The sequence below is a fragment of the Anopheles merus genome, chromosome 2L, assembly GCF_017562075.2.
Source record: "Anopheles merus strain MAF chromosome 2L, AmerM5.1, whole genome shotgun sequence".
NCBI classification, from domain to species: Eukaryota; Metazoa; Arthropoda; class Insecta; order Diptera; family Culicidae; genus Anopheles; species Anopheles merus.
This window is the reverse complement of record NC_054083.1, coordinates 20,961,267-20,981,386: the sequence shown is the minus strand read 5'-3', so window position 1 is coordinate 20,981,386 and position 20,120 is coordinate 20,961,267. Positions and strand designations below refer to the sequence as shown.

The 20,120-nt window shown below is 47.3% G+C and overlaps 3 protein-coding genes across 3 annotated transcripts; all 3 read left to right on the top strand.

Moving 5' to 3' along the window:
* Positions 1 to 228: 228 nt before the first annotated feature.
* On the top strand, positions 229 to 2,021 carry LOC121593988 (apyrase-like). The gene is made up of 2 exons (XM_041916821.1): positions 229 to 616; positions 686 to 2,021. Exons 1-2 carry the CDS (start codon positions 269 to 271, stop codon positions 1,967 to 1,969), a joined length of 1,632 nt encoding a protein of 543 aa, XP_041772755.1. The 5' UTR covers positions 229 to 268; the 3' UTR covers positions 1,970 to 2,021.
* A 4,075-nt stretch (positions 2,022 to 6,096) lies between these two features.
* On the top strand, positions 6,097 to 7,889 carry LOC121593985 (apyrase-like). The gene is made up of 2 exons (XM_041916817.1): positions 6,097 to 6,484; positions 6,554 to 7,889. Exons 1-2 carry the CDS (start codon positions 6,137 to 6,139, stop codon positions 7,835 to 7,837), a joined length of 1,632 nt encoding a protein of 543 aa, XP_041772751.1. The 5' UTR covers positions 6,097 to 6,136; the 3' UTR covers positions 7,838 to 7,889.
* Positions 7,890 to 18,062: 10,173 nt separating this feature from the next.
* On the top strand, positions 18,063 to 19,826 carry LOC121594054 (apyrase-like). Its single transcript, XM_041916932.1, has 2 exons — positions 18,063 to 18,451; positions 18,521 to 19,826. Exons 1-2 carry the CDS (start codon positions 18,104 to 18,106, stop codon positions 19,802 to 19,804), a joined length of 1,632 nt encoding a protein of 543 aa, XP_041772866.1. The 5' UTR covers positions 18,063 to 18,103; the 3' UTR covers positions 19,805 to 19,826.
* The last annotated feature ends 294 nt before the right edge of the window (positions 19,827 to 20,120 follow it).

Below are 20,120 nucleotides of genomic sequence, written 5' to 3'. Positions count from 1 at the left end.
TGTACTCTGAAAGTAACTTATCCGTCATGTACTTAAATTGACAAACATTAGTTTTAATTTTCCAGCCATCATACTAAGGTTTAATCTGGTATTACAACACAACATCGCTGAGCTCCATTATACTGATTCGTAACCATGCCTTGATAATGCTATCGTAATACAGTTATCAGGCCGAGTATGTGGTGAAATAGAATTTGGGTTAGAGAATTTACTATAAAACCGCTATGAACAGACTGTTCAGTTCGTGTGATAGCTTTGAAAAGGTAACATGAAGCAGATCAGGCAGCTAACTGTGGCGCTTGCGGTAGCGGTGGCTTTGGTGAGCTTCGCCCAAGCTCAACAAGATGGACCACTGTTCCCGTTGACCGTTATCCATTTCAACGACCTCTACGCACGGTATAACCAGGTTAACCTGGAAGGTTTCACCTGTGTTGGACAGGAACGGTGCCAGGGCGGCTATCCGCGCCAGGTGAGCGTCGTCCGTCAGCTGCAAGTGGAAGCCGAAAACTCGCTCTACGTGAACTCTGGCGGAAGCTTTAAGGGTACGCTCTGGTACACCATACACCGCTGGGAGGTCGTAGCGGCCATGCTGAACGTACTGCCAGCCGATGCTATGGTAAGTTGTCACCGAACCTTTGTGTTGCGATGTCAAGAAGTAAACCTCTATGTTTTAATTTCCTTACAGACGCTTGGTCGATTTGATTTCTTCCACGGACTCGAGGGTCTAAACCCTTTCATGGAGGCATCGGAAACGCCCATCGTACTCACCAACGTAGACAACTCGGCTGAACAGTCGTTCGTCAACTTCGAGCGATCGGTAGTGGTCGAACGGTCAGGTCGTCGCATCGGCATTCTTGGCGTTATCCGGCCCGACGTGAGCGCTATCGGAAATCCAGGAAATCTAACCTTCAGCGATCCCGTGGAAGCCGTCCGCGAAGAATCGGCTCGCTTGGCTGCGGATGGTGTCGACATCGTGATAGTACTCTCGTACTACGGACATAATAGCGAGCGAAGAATGGCTCGCAACTGTGGTCCACACGTGGATTTAATAGTGGGAGGAAACTCCAACACCGTGCTATTCAATGGTGATGCTACCGCTTTCCCACTGGAGGTCGAAGGCGACTACCCGACAGTCGAATTCCAGCCCGATGGCCGCCGTGTACTGGTAGTGCAAGCGGGGTCGTACGGACGCTTGGTAGGCAATCTGACGCTCTTCTTCAACGAGGACGGTGAGATCGAACAATGGGAAGGCAATCCAGTGTTTCTTGATGCCAGCGTACCTGAAGATCCGGCCGTTATGTCAGCGCTGGAGCCGTTCCGCATGGAGGTGGAAACGCTTGGAAATCGTACTGTCGCCGTGGCGGAGGTAGATATGTCTCGACAGGATTGTGTGACGGGAGAGTGTTTACTTGGAACGCTGATTACCGACTCCATGGTGCGAGCTTTCTTCCCCGTTTATAACGCTATCGCGCTACAGAACCGTGGCGGAATTCGTGGAGATCTTCAAGCCGGCACGGTAACTTACAAGCAGCTGTTCGAAGTGTTACCCTTTGAGAATCGGCTGTACTCGATGCTTTTGCGTGGTAATCACATTATGACCGTGCTGGAAGACAGTGTCCGAACTGCCTCGGTGAACAATGGAACGGTTCAGGCTAGGGATCTGCTGCAGGTATCCGGTTTGCGTGCTACGTACCGCATCAACAATCCACCGGGCCGCCGTTTGGTTTCGCTGGAGGTGCTCTGCCAGCAATGTAGTGGAGAGGTGTACGAACCGGTCAATCCGTTCCGGGAGTATCGAGTAGTCGTTACGGATTTTTTGGCGGAGGGTGGTGATCGGTTTTCCGCGTTCGCTCGTTACGGTATGGATCTTCAGCAAGGTCCGATCGATTTGGATGCGTTTGAGGAGTACGTTGAGCGTAGATCACCGCTGCGGGACGAAGCTGGTGGACGCATTCGGTTTGTCTTCTAAAGATGGCGTTATTCAATTAGGATTGTAAGAAATAAATGTATATTACTGTTAATTTGGAGAATGTTATTTTTCAACACGAAAATGTAAAAAATCTTTGTTCAAAGAGTTTACAAGGTCATATAAACCTTTATTATATACATTGTATCTTATTGACTTTGTGTCACATTTAACAATTTTTGAACTTCACAAAATTCAATTTTTTAATTATTTTAATTTTTAATTTTATGAAACCTTTGAGCTCCTGTCTTTGTGTAATAGGTTTGGCGATCGTTACAGTCGCCATGTAATATGTTCGGTTTTAGATACGGTACATACTGTACATGAGCCGAGGTGGAATAACACTTTGTTCGAAGCGGACTTTTCGGACACTTGATCGTCCAGGCGATCATAGAAACCTTTAGGAGGTTTTCCTTACTAGAAACGTTGGAGTTTAGAAGCCTTACTTTGGGTAGGGGGACATAACTCTTCTTCTTCTTGTTTGGCTCAACAACCGATGCCGGTCAAGGCCTGCCAACCCACTTGTGGGGTTGGCTTTCAGTGACTTATTGATTTCCCCCCCATAGCAGGATAGTCAGTCCTACGTATGGCGGCACGGTCTATTTGGGGCTTGAACCCATGACGGGCATGTTGTTACGTCGTACGAGTTGACGACTGAACCATGAGACCGGCTAGGGGGACATAACTAAGCTCTTGAAATAAGTTGGAAGGCGAAGTATTAGGAAGCGTAACGTCCTATCTTGGCAGTCCGAACGAATCTGACTTGCCACGGTCGGAATTGGTTTTATTTATACTCAATGGGTTTCGTACATTTTGGTTTTGGAATGTGTTTTTGTCCTAATTTAAGGTTATTGATATGAGGTGCAATTCATACATTGTATTGGAGTGAGGTGTCTGTCAATTTGTGCCTATGCTGCGCTTTTAGTGTTACAAAGGTTCTGGAAACTTTCAACTGTTCTAGCCAAGGAACGGGTGCGTTGGTCGATCTTTGCCTACGCAGCGCTTTTAGCGCTTAGTTGCTATGCGTTCTCAGTTTGTCTATTTTGCTACAGTAACGCTTGAATTGCTTTGGTTGCGCGTTTCGGTTGTTTTCGATAAATGTGTCTCAATTGTTTTTTTATGAACGATGGTGCCTGAATTCTTCCGGTTGCTTTGTTATGGAATGATCTGATTTGCTGAGTGTGTTATAATAATACGTATTGCAATGTTGTGATTCGGCTTTTCGAGGTGTGTTACAATGAGTCTATAGTTGATAGTGTAGTTTATAATAAGTTCTGTTTAGCAGATATGCTACATTTGTTTGATGATTGTACCGTACACAAAAATAATACAATTTGTCACTAAGCCAAATCGTTTGGCTATTTTGATACTGAAATTAGTAAAACGTTTTTTTCCGTTAGTAAGCATTTTTTCCTCATATTTTCACGAACATCACCACACACATGAACTGATACACTACGGTACTGTAAACGAATATCTTACATAAAGTGAAGTCTCTCTAGTCTCTCCGTAATAAATTGTGTCTGTAACACAGGTCGTCATAGGTCTCTAGACAACCTACAGGAAAATCACGATTAAGGTGTCTAGATAGAACAGAAGGGCAGCAGGTTCGGACATTGTTCGCCATGTTGGATGAGTGGGCCTTTGTAGATTGCAACATGGACATAAATGGTTGAGGAGGACTTTCTATAAACCATAGTACTTCAATTCAGTTTAATTGAAAATTACGTCAAAATACACTGGCAAAAAACTGATCTGTAGTATTCGTAATCCAAGAGACATAAAACTAAACCGATACCGGTTCTGTAACCGATACTGGTTCTGTAACCGATACAGTACCCATACAAATCCAGGAACTAACTTGATACTACACCCAAAAACTGGTACTGAACTCATATCGGTCTTGGAACTGCTCTTGAACCCTTATCGGTCCTGGAACCAATCATGAATCTCTCTCTCTCTCTTTCTCTCTCTCTCTCTCTCTCTATCTCTCTCTCTCTCTTTCTTTCTTTCGTTGGCCTGCTCATAATAGAGTACGTCAGTGTGACATGGCTCGGTCAACAACAATTCTCCAGGATGCTCAGTCCCTGACTGTAGCCTTCCATCCATGTAGACAACCAATCTCCGATATGTCTCACATCTCGTGCGGGATTGAAATCTTCTGGATCTCACCGGTTGGTGAGACCCATAGTATGCACGATTCCGGATTTCGCTGCTGATTTCGCTGCACATGTATCACCCGTCCGGAGCCGTTCGTTATCCGTTCTATCAAGGTCGGCCGCCCTGCTCCCAGAGGAACACGAAAGCACGCGACGCGAATTGTCGCCGTGACATCTTACCATGCACTCCATAAACCCCCCGCTGCCGGAGATGTACCGTGCGAGAGTTAATGAGTGAACAAGCTCCAAGACTCGGGATGGCGTGGGAAATGGATCTTAAAAAATGCTACAACAAGGATTTACAAGATTTTATTTGCCAACCCAAGGGTCGAGAGGGACAGTACTATCTTGCCGCTCGATAATGTACGATTAATTGCCTTGCCGCTTTTATGACGACAAGAATTAACCACCATGTAACGTAGGAACCCATCCCCTACCGGGGGCGAGCGATAAAGGGAAGCGAAACATGGCGGAGGCTCGTTATCGAACACCGCACGCATGCACCGATTAAACGATAGCATGCCACCATCATCTTCAGGTCACGTTTACGATTTAGAGCGGGAAGCAATTTGTCAGCATTTCGTCAATCGTGGCATGATACGGCGGTCTGGTGGAGCACGGATATTGTACCTAATCTCACGTGGAAGAATTCCCAAACAATGCTTATCTTTTACTAGCTGTGCATTATCGAACGGTGGTTGAGAAATTGGATTTGAGTTGAAAAGTTTGTATAAAAAAATATCAATATACTTGTTATTGTTCGTCTCGCAGTTATATGAAAAAATGATTTAGCCCTCAGTTGGGGAATATGATTGCAGCCTAACAAGATGGACCAAGGATATCCATTTCAACGATATAAGCGCATCTCACAACACTACAGCAATGGCATATAAACACATAGAAAAAACTCACACTCAGAGTTAATAATGTTTATTTGGTGGCTTTGAATTCCAGCAATATAGTTGATTATTTTAATAAAATTAATAGCGGCTTTTGAGCTTCAGTCTAAACATCAAAAAGATAAACTTTCACACAGAGTAAAGTTTGATGATAAATATGTAAACAACAACAAAAAAAAAACATGTTGTCTCTAACACAACTCAATTGGCAATTTTTATACTGAAATTTGTTTCCGTAACACTGTTTCTAGACGACCCAGTAGTCATAAGGTGGTTAAATAAAGTACACGTGAGGTTTTAATTTTGGTTACCGTGAAAGATATGTTTTTCTATGCAGATTGAAACGTGGATCGAAATGATTGAAGAGGACTTTCCATACACTTTAGTTCTCTACGGTAGTCAAATGAAAAATATGTCAAAATACATTGGAACACAACTGACCTGAACTTCTTAGTATTATTTGTTAACATGTTTCACAACTATGAGGATCGTCTAGAAGGAATAAAAGATGAATGTGTCTCTATACTTGAGACTTATTTGAAGTTCAGTATACAGAGTCCTCGTAGTGCAACCAATCAATTTAGAACGATTCACTTGTAAAGGAAAACAGCGTTACCTTTGTCAGGTGAACCAATTCCGACAGCTACAAATTCTCAAACATTTAATTTTAAGCAAATCCTTCAAACAACGACTCTATTTCTTCTTCTTCTTCTTCTTCTTCTTCTTCTTCTTCTTTAGCACAACAACCGTTGTCGGCCGAGGCCTGTCTGTGCCACTAGTGGGCTTGGCTTTCAGTGACATATTTATTACCATAAGAGGATCGGCTCTGTTACTATTCTTTCCATGTACTCTGAAAGTAACTTATCCGTCATGTACTTAAATTGACAAACATTAGTTTTAATTTTCCAGCCATCATACTAAGGTTTAATCTGGTATTACAACACAACATCGCTGAGCTCCATTATACTGATTCGTAACCATGCCTTGATAATGCTATCGTAATACAGTTATCAGGCCGAGTATGTGGTGAAATAGAATTTGGGTTAGAGAATTTACTATAAAACCGCTATGAACAGACTGTTCAGTTCGTGTGATAGCTTTGAAAAGGTAACATGAAGCAGATCAGGCAGCTAACTGTGGCGCTTGCGGTAGCGGTGGCTTTGGTGAGCTTCGCCCAAGCTCAACAAGATGGACCACTGTTCCCGTTGACCGTTATCCATTTCAACGACCTCTACGCACGGTATAACCAGGTTAACCTGGAAGGTTTCACCTGTGTTGGACAGGAACGGTGCCAGGGCGGCTATCCGCGCCAGGTGAGCGTCGTCCGTCAGCTGCAAGTGGAAGCCGAAAACTCGCTCTACGTGAACTCTGGCGGAAGCTTTAAGGGTACGCTCTGGTACACCATACACCGCTGGGAGGTCGTAGCGGCCATGCTGAACGTACTGCCAGCCGATGCTATGGTAAGTTGTCACCGAACCTTTGTGTTGCGATGTCAAGAAGTAAACCTCTATGTTTTAATTTCCTTACAGACGCTTGGTCGATTTGATTTCTTCCACGGACTCGAGGGTCTAAACCCTTTCATGGAGGCATCGGAAACGCCCATCGTACTCACCAACGTAGACAACTCGGCTGAACAGTCGTTCGTCAACTTCGAGCGATCGGTAGTGGTCGAACGGTCAGGTCGTCGCATCGGCATTCTTGGCGTTATCCGGCCCGACGTGAGCGCTATCGGAAATCCAGGAAATCTAACCTTCAGCGATCCCGTGGAAGCCGTCCGCGAAGAATCGGCTCGCTTGGCTGCGGATGGTGTCGACATCGTGATAGTACTCTCGTACTACGGACATAATAGCGAGCGAAGAATGGCTCGCAACTGTGGTCCACACGTGGATTTAATAGTGGGAGGAAACTCCAACACCGTGCTATTCAATGGTGATGCTACCGCTTTCCCACTGGAGGTCGAAGGCGACTACCCGACAGTCGAATTCCAGCCCGATGGCCGCCGTGTACTGGTAGTGCAAGCGGGGTCGTACGGACGCTTGGTAGGCAATCTGACGCTCTTCTTCAACGAGGACGGTGAGATCGAACAATGGGAAGGCAATCCAGTGTTTCTTGATGCCAGCGTACCTGAAGATCCGGCCGTTATGTCAGCGCTGGAGCCGTTCCGCATGGAGGTGGAAACGCTTGGAAATCGTACTGTCGCCGTGGCGGAGGTAGATATGTCTCGACAGGATTGTGTGACGGGAGAGTGTTTACTTGGAACGCTGATTACCGACTCCATGGTGCGAGCTTTCTTCCCCGTTTATAACGCTATCGCGCTACAGAACCGTGGCGGAATTCGTGGAGATCTTCAAGCCGGCACGGTAACTTACAAGCAGCTGTTCGAAGTGTTACCCTTTGAGAATCGGCTGTACTCGATGCTTTTGCGTGGTAATCACATTATGACCGTGCTGGAAGACAGTGTCCGAACTGCCTCGGTGAACAATGGAACGGTTCAGGCTAGGGATCTGCTGCAGGTATCCGGTTTGCGTGCTACGTACCGCATCAACAATCCACCGGGCCGCCGTTTGGTTTCGCTGGAGGTGCTCTGCCAGCAATGTAGTGGAGAGGTGTACGAACCGGTCAATCCGTTCCGGGAGTATCGAGTAGTCGTTACGGATTTTTTGGCGGAGGGTGGTGATCGGTTTTCCGCGTTCGCTCGTTACGGTATGGATCTTCAGCAAGGTCCGATCGATTTGGATGCGTTTGAGGAGTACGTTGAGCGTAGATCACCGCTGCGGGACGAAGCTGGTGGACGCATTCGGTTTGTCTTCTAAAGATGGCGTTATTCAATTAGGATTGTAAGAAATAAATGTATATTACTGTTAATTTGGAGAATGTTATTTTTCAACACGAAAATGTAAAAAATCTTTGTTCAAAGAGTTTACAAGGTCATATAAACCTTTATTATATACATTGTATCTTATTGACTTTGTGTCACATTTAACAATTTTTGAACTTCACAAAATTCAATTTTTTAATTATTTTAATTTTTAATTTTATGAAACCTTTGAGCTCCTGTCTTTGTGTAATAGGTTTGGCGATCGTTACAGTCGCCATGTAATATGTTCGGTTTTAGATACGGTACATACTGTACATGAGCCGAGGTGGAATAACACTTTGTTCGAAGCGGACTTTTCGGACACTTGATCGTCCAGGCGATCATAGAAACCTTTAGGAGGTTTTCCTTACTAGAAACGTTGGAGTTTAGAAGCCTTACTTTGGGTAGGGGGACATAACTCTTCTTCTTCTTGTTTGGCTCAACAACCGATGCCGGTCAAGGCCTGCCAACCCACTTGTGGGGTTGGCTTTCAGTGACTTATTGATTTCCCCCCCCATAGCAGGATAGTCAGTCCTACGTATGGCGGCACGGTCTATTTGGGGCTTGAACCCATGACGGGCATGTTGTTACGTCGTACGAGTTGACGACTGAACCATGAGACCGGCTAGGGGGACATAACTAAGCTCTTGAAATAAGTTGGAAGGCGAAGTATTAGGAAGCGTAACGTCCTATCTTGGCAGTCCGAACGAATCTGACTTGCCACGGTCGGAATTGGTTTTATTTATACTCAATGGGTTTCGTACATTTTGGTTTTGGAATGTGTTTTTGTCCTAATTTAAGGTTATTGATATGAGGTGCAATTCATACATTGTATTGGAGTGAGGTGTCTGTCAATTTGTGCCTATGCTGCGCTTTTAGTGTTACAAAGGTTCTGGAAACTTTCAACTGTTCTAGCCAAGGAACGGGTGCGTTGGTCGATCTTTGCCTACGCAGCGCTTTTAGCGATAAGCTGCTATGCGTTCTCAGTTTGTCTATTTTGCTACAGTAACGCTTGAATTGCTTTGGTTGCGCGTTTCGGTTGTTTTCGATAAATGTGTCTCAATTGTTTTTTTTTGAACGATGGTGCCTGAATTCTTCCGGTTGCTTTGTTATGGTATGATCTGATTTGCTGAGTGTGTTATAATAATACGTATTGCAATGTTGTGATTCGGCTTTTCGAGGTGTGTTACAATGAGTCTATAGTTGATAGTGTAGTTTATAATAAGTTCTGTTTAGCAGATATGCTACATTTGTTTGATGATTGTACCGTACACAAAAACAATACAATTTGTCACTAAGCCAAATCGTTTGGCTATTTTGATACTGAAATTAGTAAAACGTTTTTTTTCCGTTAGTAAGCATTTTTTCCTCATATTTTCACGAACATCACCACACACATGAACTGATACACTACGGTACTGTAAACGAATATCTTACATAAAGTGAAGTCTCTCTAGTCTCTCCGTAATAAATTGTGTCTGTAACACAGGTCGTCATAGGTCTCTAGACAACCTACAGGAAAATCACGATTAAGGTGTCTAGATAGAACAGAAGGGCAGCAGGTTCGGACATTGTTCGCCATGTTGGATGAGTGGGCCTTTGTAGATTGCAACATGGACATAAATGGTTGAGGAGGACTTTCTATAAACCATAGTACTTCAATTCAGTTTAATTGAAAATTACGTCAAAATACACTGGCAAAAAACTGATCTGTAGTATTCGTAATCCAAGAGACATAAAACTAAACCGATACCGGTTCTGTAACCGATACTGGTTCTGTAACCGATACAGTACCCATACAAATCCAGGAACTAACTTGATACTACACCCAAAAACTGGTACTGAACTCATATCGGTCTTGGAACTGCTCTTGAACCCTTATCGGTCCTGGAACCAATCATGAATCTCTCTCTCTCTCTCTTTCTCTCTCTCTCTCTCTCTATCTCTCTCTCTCTTTCTTTCTTTCGTTGGCCTGCTCATAATAGAGTACGTCAGTGTGACATGGCTCGGTCAACAACAATTCTCCAGGATGCTCAGTCCCTGACTGTAGCCTTCCATCCATGTAGACAACCAATCTCCGATATGTCTCACATCTCGTGCGGGATTGAAATCTTCTGGATCTCACCGGTTGGTGAGACCCATAGTATGCACGATTCCGGATTTCGCTGCTGATTTCGTTATTCGAAATAACGACCGTCCCGAGATAGCAGAACTCCTTTACTAACTCGAGGTTGTCGCCGTCAATTAATACATTGCTTCTCAGGTGGTCTGAGTCTCCGGCATGCAGGTACTACGCCTTCGTCCCATTGATTCTGATTCCAATTTTTGCTGCGCGTTTGAGTCGAGTGTACGCCTCACACACCTTCGCTGTTGTCCTGCCAATGATGTCGATATCATCAGCGAAGCGAAGACATTGAAGAGACCGGTAGAGGATCGTGCCACGGATGTTGTTGACTAGCCCCGCGATTCGAATGACACCTTCCAGGGCAATGTTGAAGAGGAGACAGAAGATTCTGTCACCTTGCCTCAGACCCCTGTGAGATTCGAATGATTCCGACATCAAGCTCGATACTCTCACCTTGCACTGCACCCCATTCATTGTGGCCTCTAATAGCCGAATCAATTTTCCAGGGAAATGGAATCACTTTATGATTTTCCATAGGTCATTCGGGTCTATGGTGTCGTAGGCCACCTTGAAGTCGATGAACAGGCGGTGCGTAGGGATCTGACGGTCTCGGCACTTCTGGAGCCTGTGCCGTAGAATGAAAATTTGGTCGGTGGTGGATGTGCATCCAACAAACCCAACTTGGTTGCTGCCGACAAAATTTGTAGCAAGGGACGCAAGTCTGCAGAACCGGATGTGGGATAGAATCTTGTAGGCGGCATAAAGGACTGTGATGGCTCGAAAATTCGAGCAATCTAGCCTGTCGCCCTTTTTGGTAGATTGGGTGAATAACACCCAGCTTTCACTCTTTCGGTAGCTCCTCGTGCCCCCAAACTTTCACGATCAGCTGATGCAGTTCGACGGTAAGCCTCTTCGGTCCCATCTTGAAGAGCTCGGCCAGTCCATCGCAGCCAGCAGACTTATTACTTTTAAGCTGCTTAATGGCGCTGGCAATCTCATTAAGAGATGGCGGGGGCACCTCGTCGTCGGCGCCAATGCTGTTGGTGTTACTGCTGTGCTGCTACTGTGGTGGTTGCTTTATTCTGTCACTTGCGCCAGCCTCTCTTGCCTCTGCTCCATTCAGGTGTCCTTCGAAGTAGCACTTCCAGCTTTCGATCACCTCCTGCTCGTACGTCAGGAGATTTCCTTCCGCATCCCAGCAATCTCCTGTAAAACAAGCAGGTGTCCCCCGACTGGGGCTGGGACTAGCTGCTCCAGGAGTTGTTCATCAACTTTGGCAAAAAGGCACTGTTTGGCCTGGAAGACCAGGATTTGCTTTGTCCTGTAGGCTGTAGTAGTGATGGGTAAATTCAAAAAATCCGGAATCGCTTCCGAATGACTCCGCCAAAATTGGAAGCGGCTCCGGAAGGTAGGTGGAAAACTCCGACCTCGGAGCCGTCCGGAGCCGTCCGGAGCCGCTAGTCAGCAGCTGGAGCCGTCGGAGCCGTTGGAGCCGTTAGAGCCGTTGGAGTCGTCGGCGCCGTCGGAGCCGTCGGGAGCCGTTAGTTGGCAGCTGGAGCCGGTCGGAGCCGTCGTAGCAGTTGGAGCCGACGGAGCCGACGGAGCCGTCCGGAGCCGGCCGGAGCCGGCCGGAGCCGTCCGGAGCCGTCCGGAGCCGTCCGGAGCCGTCCGGAGCCGGCCGGAGCCGTCGTAGTCGTTGGAGCCGACGGAGCCGGTTGGAGCCGTTGGGGCCGTCGGTGCCGTCGAAGCCGACGGAGCCAGTTGGAGCCGTCGGAGTAGTTGTAATAGTCGGAAGTATTCTGCAGCGCTTTAATTTCCCGATATTAGCGATAATTTTATTTAAAAAAACAGCTCACGAGTAAAAAAAGAGTCTTCTTCATTTATTGCTCTGAAGTTTTTTTGTGTTTTTTTTTCAAAAATAATCAAAAATAATCGTTTGCTCCTTATATATATAGGAAAAAAATGAATCAAACTAGGAGGTCAAGGAGCAATAGAACTATGACGGGAGGTGGGTTTGATAAAATACGAAACAACGAGGCAGACGAGTGTAATTATGGCAACGTATATGGTTTTGGCCGCATTTGTTTTTTACCGAATAACATGATGGCACATGGACAAGACAAATAATATAACTATCAATCATCCGTCTATCTTTTATGAAAATAAAGATCAATAATAGTTTGATTCATATTTTTTGCTATATATATATATATATACGGAGCAAACAATTGTTTTTGACTTTATTTAAAAAAAATACAAAAAAAAACTTCAGAGCAATAAATGAAGAAGACTGTTTTTTTTACTCGTAAGCTGTTTTTTAAAATGATATCATCACTGATATCGGGAAATTAAAGCGCCCCGAACGGCTCCGTCGGCTCCGTCGGTTCCGGACGGCTCCAACCGACTCCGTCGGCTCCAAGGACTACGACGGCTCCAACGACTACGACGGCTCCGATCGGCTCCGGACGGCTCCAACCGGCTCCGATCGGCTCCAACTGCTACTTCGGCTCCGATCGGCTCCAGCTGCCGACTAGCGGCTTCGGCGGCTCCGGCAGCTCCGACTGCTCCGACGGCTCCGGACGGCTCCGACGGCTCCAACGGCTCCGCACAGCTCCAATGGCTCCAACGGCTCCGACGGTTCCTGACGGCTCCGACGCCTCTAGCTGCCGACTAGCGGCTTCGGATGGCTCCGACGGCTCCGACGGCTCCAGCTGCCGACTAGCGGCTCCGGACAGCTCCGACGGCTCCGGACGGCTCCGGACGGCTCTGAACGGCTCCGACGGCTCCGGGCGGAATCGACGGTTTCAATTTTTCGGAATCGGAGCCGGAGTAGCAATGCTCGGAAGCGATTCCGAGCCGTGGGTGCGATTCCGGTGCGATTCACTAGTCTGTAGGACTCCATATTCTGACGGGTTTCATGCCGTAGCATACGGGTGCGCGCTGCATTCTTCTCGGATAGTGCTCGTCTGCACTCTTCGTCGAACCATTCCTCTTTCTCTCTACGTGGTAAGCGGCCGAGGAGGCAAAGTTTGTCAGCTGGTGGGCGCTGAAGCTTCCAATCATTGGTGTATATGCCTCCTCTTGTCCGATCTCAGCATTGAGGTCTCCGATGACGACCTTGCAAGCAGGTACTACGTCTTCGTCGCACATTCACGACATAATGAATCCATACAGGTTCTGAAACTGATGCTGAACCCTTACCGATCCTGACACTGATCAAGAACTCCTACCGGTCCAGAAACCTATGTTGAGCACATATCATTCCTGCAACTGATCAGGAAACCCTACCGGTCTAGGAACCGATCATGAACCCAAACTGAACATAAAACCGATCACTAACTCACTAACTCTCCGAGTCGTCGGAGCCGTCGGGAGCCGTTAGTTGGCAGCTGGAGCCGGTCGGAGCCGTCGTAGCAGTTGGAGCCGACGGAGCCGACGGAGCCGTCCGGAGCCGGCCGGAGCCGGCCGGAGCCGTCCGGAGCCGTCCGGAGCCGTCCGGAGCCGTCCGGAGCCGGCCGGAGCCGTCGTAGTCGTTGGAGCCGACGGAGCCGGTTGGAGCCGTTGGGGCCGTCGGTGCCGTCGAAGCCGACGGAGCCAGTTGGAGCCGTCGGAGTAGTTGTAATAGTCGGAAGTATTCTGCAGCGCTTTAATTTCCCGATATTAGCGATAATTTTATTTAAAAAAACAGCTCACGAGTAAAAAAAGAGTCTTCTTCATTTATTGCTCTGAAGTTTTTTTGTGTTTTTTTTTTTTCAAAAATAATCAAAAATAATTGTTTGCTCCTTATATATATAGGAAAAAAATGAATCAAACTAGGAGGTCAAGGAGCAATAGAACTATGACGGGAGGTGGGTTTGATAAAATACGAAACAACGAGGCAGACGAGTGTAATTATGGCAGTTTTGCACGGTTGTTTACATCGACTAACGTATATGGTTTTGGCCGCACTTGTTTTTTACCGAATAACATGATGGCACATGGACAAGACAAATAATATAACTATCAATCATCCGTCTATCTTTTATGAAAATAAAGATCAATAATAGTTTGATTCATATTTTTTGCTATATATATATACGGAGCAAACAATTGTTTTTGACTTTATTTAAAAAAAATACAAAAAAAAACTTCAGAGCAATAAATGAAGAAGACTGTTTTTTTTACTCGTAAGCTGTTTTTTAAAATGATATCATCACTGATATCGGGAAATTAAAGCGCCCCGAACGGCTCCGTCGGCTCCGTCGGTTCCGGACGGCTCCAACCGACTCCGTCGGCTCCAAGGACTACGACGGCTCCAACGACTACGACGGCTCCGATCGGCTCCGGACGGCTCCAACCGGCTCCGATCGGCTCCAACTGCTACTTCGGCTCCGATCGGCTCCAGCTGCCGACTAGCGGCTTCGGCGGCTCCGGCAGCTCCGACTGCTCCGACGGCTCCGGACGGCTCCGACGGCTCCAACGGCTCCGCACAGCTCCAATGGCTCCAACGGCTCCGACGGTTCCTGACGGCTCCGACGCCTCTAGCTGCCGACTAGCGGCTTCGGATGGCTCCGACGGCTCCGACGGCTCCAGCTGCCGACTAGCGGCTCCGGACAGCTCCGACGGCTCCGGACGGCTCCGGACGGCTCTGAACGGCTCCGACGGCTCCGGGCGGAATCGACGGTTTCAATTTTTCGGAATCGGAGCCGGAGTAGCAATGCTCGGAAGCGATTCCGAGCCGTGGGTGCGATTCCGGTGCGATTCACTAGTCTGTAGGACTCCATATTCTGACGGGTTTCATGCCGTAGCATACGGGTGTGCGCTGCATTCTTCTCGGATAGTGCTCGTCTGCACTCTTCGTCGAACCATTCCTCTTTCTCTCTACGTGGTAAGCGGCCGAGGAGGCAAAGTTTGTCAGCTGGTGGGCGCTGAAGCTTCCAATCATTGGTGTATATGCCTCCTCTTGTCCGATCTCAGCATTGAGGTCTCCGATGACGACCTTGCAAGCAGGTACTACGTCTTCGTCGCACATTCACGACATAATGAATCCATACAGGTTCTGAAACTGATGCTGAACCCTTACCGATCCTGACACTGATCAAGAACTCCTACCGGTCCAGAAACCTATGTTGAGCACATATCATTCCTGCAACTGATCAGGAAACCCTACCGGTCTAGGAACCGATCATGAACCCAAACTGAACATAAAACCGATCACTAACTCACTAACTCTCCGAGTCGTCGGAGCCGTCGGGAGCCGTTAGTTGGCAGCTGGAGCCGGTCGGAGCCGTCGTAGCAGTTGGAGCCGACGGAGCCGACGGAGCCGTCCGGAGCCGGCCGGAGCCGGCCGGAGCCGTCCGGAGCCGTCCGGAGCCGTCCGGAGCCGTCCGGAGCCGGCCGGAGCCGTCGTAGTCGTTGGAGCCGACGGAGCCGGTTGGAGCCGTTGGGGCCGTCGGTGCCGTCGAAGCCGACGGAGCCAGTTGGAGCCGTCGGAGTAGTTGTAATAGTCGGAAGTATTCTGCAGCGCTTTAATTTCCCGATATTAGCGATAATTTTATTTAAAAAAACAGCTCACGAGTAAAAAAAGAGTCTTCTTCATTTATTGCTCTGAAGTTTTTTTGTGTTTTTTTTTTTTTCAAAAATAATCAAAAATAATTGTTTGCTCCTTATATATATAGGAAAAAATGAATCAAACTAGGAGGTCAAGGAGCAATAGAACTATGACGGGAGGTGGGTTTGATAAAATACGAAACAACGAGGCAGACGAGTGTAATTATGGCAGTTTTGCACGGTTGTTTACATCGACTAACGTATATGGTTTTGGCCGCACTTGTTTTTTACCGAATAACATGATGGCACATGGACAAGACAAATAATATAACTATCAATCATCCGTCTATCTTTTATGAAAATAAAGATCAATAATAGTTTGATTCATATTTTTTGCTATATATATATACGGAGCAAACAATTGTTTTTGACTTTATTTAAAAAAAATACAAAAAAAAACTTCAGAGCAATAAATGAAGAAGACTGTTTTTTTTACTCGTAAGCTGTTTTTTAAAATGATATCATCACTGATATCGGGAAATTAAAGCGCCCCGAACGGCTCCGTCGGCTCCGTCGGTTCCGGACGGCTCCAACCGACTCCGTCGGCTCCAAGGACTACGACGGCTCCAACGACTACGACGGCTCCGATCGGCTCCGGACGGCTCCAACCGGCTCCGATCGGCTCCAACTGCTACTTCGGCTCCGATCGGCTCCAGCTGCCGACTAGCGGCTTCGGCGGCTCCGGCAGCTCCGACTGCTCCGACGGCTCCGGACGGCTCCGACGGCTCCAACGGCTCCGCACAGCTCCAATGGCTCCAACGGCTCCGACGGTTCCGGATGGCTCCGACGGCTCCGACGGCTCCAGCTGCCGACTAGCGGCTCCGGACAGCTCCGACGGCTCCGGACGGCTCCGGACGGCTCTGAACGGCTCCGACGGCTCCGGGCGGAATCGACGGTTTCAATTTTTCGGAATCGGAGCCGGAGTAGCAATGCTCGGAAGCGATTCCGAGCCGTGGGTGCGATTCCGGTGCGATTCACTAGTCTGTAGGACTCCATATTCTGACGGGTTTCATGCCGTAGCATACGGGTGCGCGCTGCATTCTTCTCGGATAGTGCTCGTCTGCACTCTTCGTCGAACCATTCCTCTTTCTCTCTACGTGGTAAGCGGCCGAGGAGGCAAAGTTTGTCAGCTGGTGGGCGCTGAAGCTTCCAATCATTGGTGTATATGCCTCCTCTTGTCCGATCTCAGCATTGAGGTCTCCGATGACGACCTTGCAAGCAGGTACTACGTCTTCGTCGCACATTCACGACATAATGAATCCATACAGGTTCTGAAACTGATGCTGAACCCTTACCGATCCTGACACTGATCAAGAACTCCTACCGGTCCAGAAACCTATGTTGAGCACATATCATTCCTGCAACTGATCAGGAAACCCTACCGGTCTAGGAACCGATCATGAACCCAAACTGAACATAAAACCGATCACTAACTCATAACTCATACCGATCATGAACTTACACCGGTTTTGGAACCGAATATTAACCCATTCCGGTACTGGAACTAATCATGAACACATACTGATCCTGCAACCTATATTGTTTCCGTACAGGTCCTGTAACTGATATAGGTTCAGTATCAGTTACAGGACCGGCTCTGGAACCAATCATAAACCTATACTGGTCCTGCAACCGATCAAGAACCCTTAACGATCCTGAAACCAATCAACCAATCATCTGTACATGAAATAGTTCTACCTGATTATACACGCTGTTTCAGGTAGAGGTTCTACAATAACTAACACTGCTCGTCGACAAGCCATATCCGACAAACATTTGTATTGTAGGAATAGCGCAGAAATTCAGCGTAGGAAATATTGTAGGAATTCTAGTTTAATTTATGTAGTGATGTTACTTAAACATATAGGGGTCTTCTTGAAGGATTGAAAGGTGTAGAAGGAGAAGGAGCAATCTACATTGTAGATTTATTATAAATACAGGTTAGAGAATCCTCGCAGTGCAAGAATTAAGAATGATTCACTTCTATAGGACGAGAACATAAATAAACAAACGCAACAAACGCATGCAAGCTACATACAAAAAGGTTAATCGTACTGAGCTTTTTTTTTTTTTTTTTTTTTTTTTTTTTTTTTTTTTTTTTTTTTTTTTTTTTTTTTTCTTTGGCTCAACAACCGTTGTCGGTCAAGGCCTGCCTGCACCACTTGTGGGTTTGGCTTTCAGAGACTAATTGATTTCCCCCCATAGCAGGATAGTCAGTCCTACGTATGGCGGCACGGTCCATTTGGGGATTGAACCCATGACGGGCATGTTGTTAAGTCGCACGAGTTGACGACTGCACTACGAGACCGGCTGAGCTACAATCTGAAATTACAACACATGTGTACATCACTTAGCTCAATCGATTGCTTCGTAACCGTGCCTTGATAATGCTATCGTAATATAGTTATCAGGCCCAGTATGTTGTGAAATAGGATTGGGATTGTGAGTTTACCATTTAACAGCATTGCAAGGTCTGTTCAGCTCGTGTGATAGCTTTGAAAAGGTAACATGAAGCAGATCAGGCAGCTAACTGTGGCGCTTGCGGTAGCGGTGGCTTTGGTGAGCTTCGCCCAAGCTCAACAAGATGGACCACTGTTCCCGCTGACCGTTATCCATTTCAACGACCTCTACGCACGGTATAACCAGGTTAACCTGGAAGGTTTCACCTGTGTTGGACAGGAACGGTGCCAGGGCGGCTATCCGCGCCAGGTGAGCGTCGTCCGTCAGCTGCAAGTGGAAGCCGAAAACTCGCTCTACGTGAACTCTGGCGGAAGCTTTAAGGGTACGCTCTGGTACACCGTACACCGCTGGGAGGTCGTAGCGGCCATGCTGAACGTACTGCCAGCCGATGCTATGGTAAGTTGTCACCGAACCTTTGTGTTGCGATGTCAAGAAGTAAACCTCTATGTTTTAATTTCCTTACAGACGCTTGGTCGATTTGATTTCTTCCACGGACTCGAGGGTCTAAACCCTTTCATGGAGGCATCGGAAACGCCCATCGTACTCACCAACGTAGACAACTCGGCTGAACAGTCGTTCGTCAACTTCGAGCGATCGGTAGTGGTCGAACGGTCAGGTCGTCGCATCGGCATTCTTGGCGTTATCCGGCCCGACGTGAGCGCTATCGGAAATCCAGGAAATCTAACCTTCAGCGATCCCGTGGAAGCCGTCCGCGAAGAATCGGCTCGCTTGGCTGCGGATGGTGTCGACATCGTGATAGTACTCTCGTACTACGGACATAATAGCGAGCGAAGAATGGCTCGCAACTGTGGTCCACACGTGGATTTAATAGTGGGAGGAAACTCCAACACCGTGCTATTCAATGGTGATGCTACCGCTTTCCCACTGGAGGTCGAAGGCGACTACCCGACAGTCGAATTCCAGCCCGATGGCCGCCGTGTACTGGTAGTGCAAGCGGGGTCGTACGGACGCTTGGTAGGCAATCTGACGCTCTTCTTCAACGAGGACGGTGAGATCGAACAATGGGAAGGCAATCCAGTGTTTCTTGATGCCAGCGTACCTGAAGATCCGGCCGTTATGTCAGCGCTGGAGCCGTTCCGCATGGAGGTGGAAACGCTTGGAAATCGTACGGTCGCCGTGGCGGAGGTAGATATGTCTCGACAGGATTGTGTGACGGGAGAGTGTTTGCTTGGCACGCTGATTACCGACTCCATGGTGCGAGCTTTCTTCCCCGTTTATAACGCTATCGCACTACAGAACCGTGGCGGAATTCGTGGAGATCTTCAAGCCGGCACGGTAACTTACAAGCAGCTGTTCGAAGTGTTACCCTTTGAGAATCGGCTGTACTCGATGCTTTTGCGTGGTAATCACATTATGCGCGTGTTGGAATACAGTGTCAGCACCGCAACAGTTAGCAATGGAACAGTTCAAGCTTGGGATCTGCTGCAGGTATCCGGTTTGCGTGCTACGTACCGTATCAACAATCCACCGGGCCGCCGTTTGGTTTCGCTGGAGGTGCTCTGCCAGCAATGTAGTGGAGAAGTGTACGAACCAGTCAATCCGTTCCGGGAGTATCGGGTAGTCGTGTCGGAGTTCCTTGCGGAGGGAGGTGATCTGTTCGCAACGTTCCCCCGTGACGGTATGGATCTTCAGCAAGGTCCGATCGATTTGGATGCGTTTGAGGAGTACGTTGAGCGTAGGTCACCGCTGCGGGACGAAGCTGGTGGACGCATTCGGTTTATCTTCTAAAGATGGCGTTATTCAATTAGGGTTATAGAAAATAAATGAATCATAGCATTATGATTAGTTTAAAAATGTTGTTTTGCAAGTAAAAGAGCATTACATTTTTGTTTCTAGAGCTCATTCTAGAGATCAAGTGTATATCAAGCTTGATTGTTTACATTTTATCTTATCGCAATTCACTAATTTTGATAGTCAACGTAATGCACCTATGCAGCAATGCATCACGTTTGTACTAGAATTGAAAGATAACAAATGCTAGGTGCAATCTATTTCTGATTACAACGTGTGAGTACATTAATACTAGATAGACTGCTACTCCAAG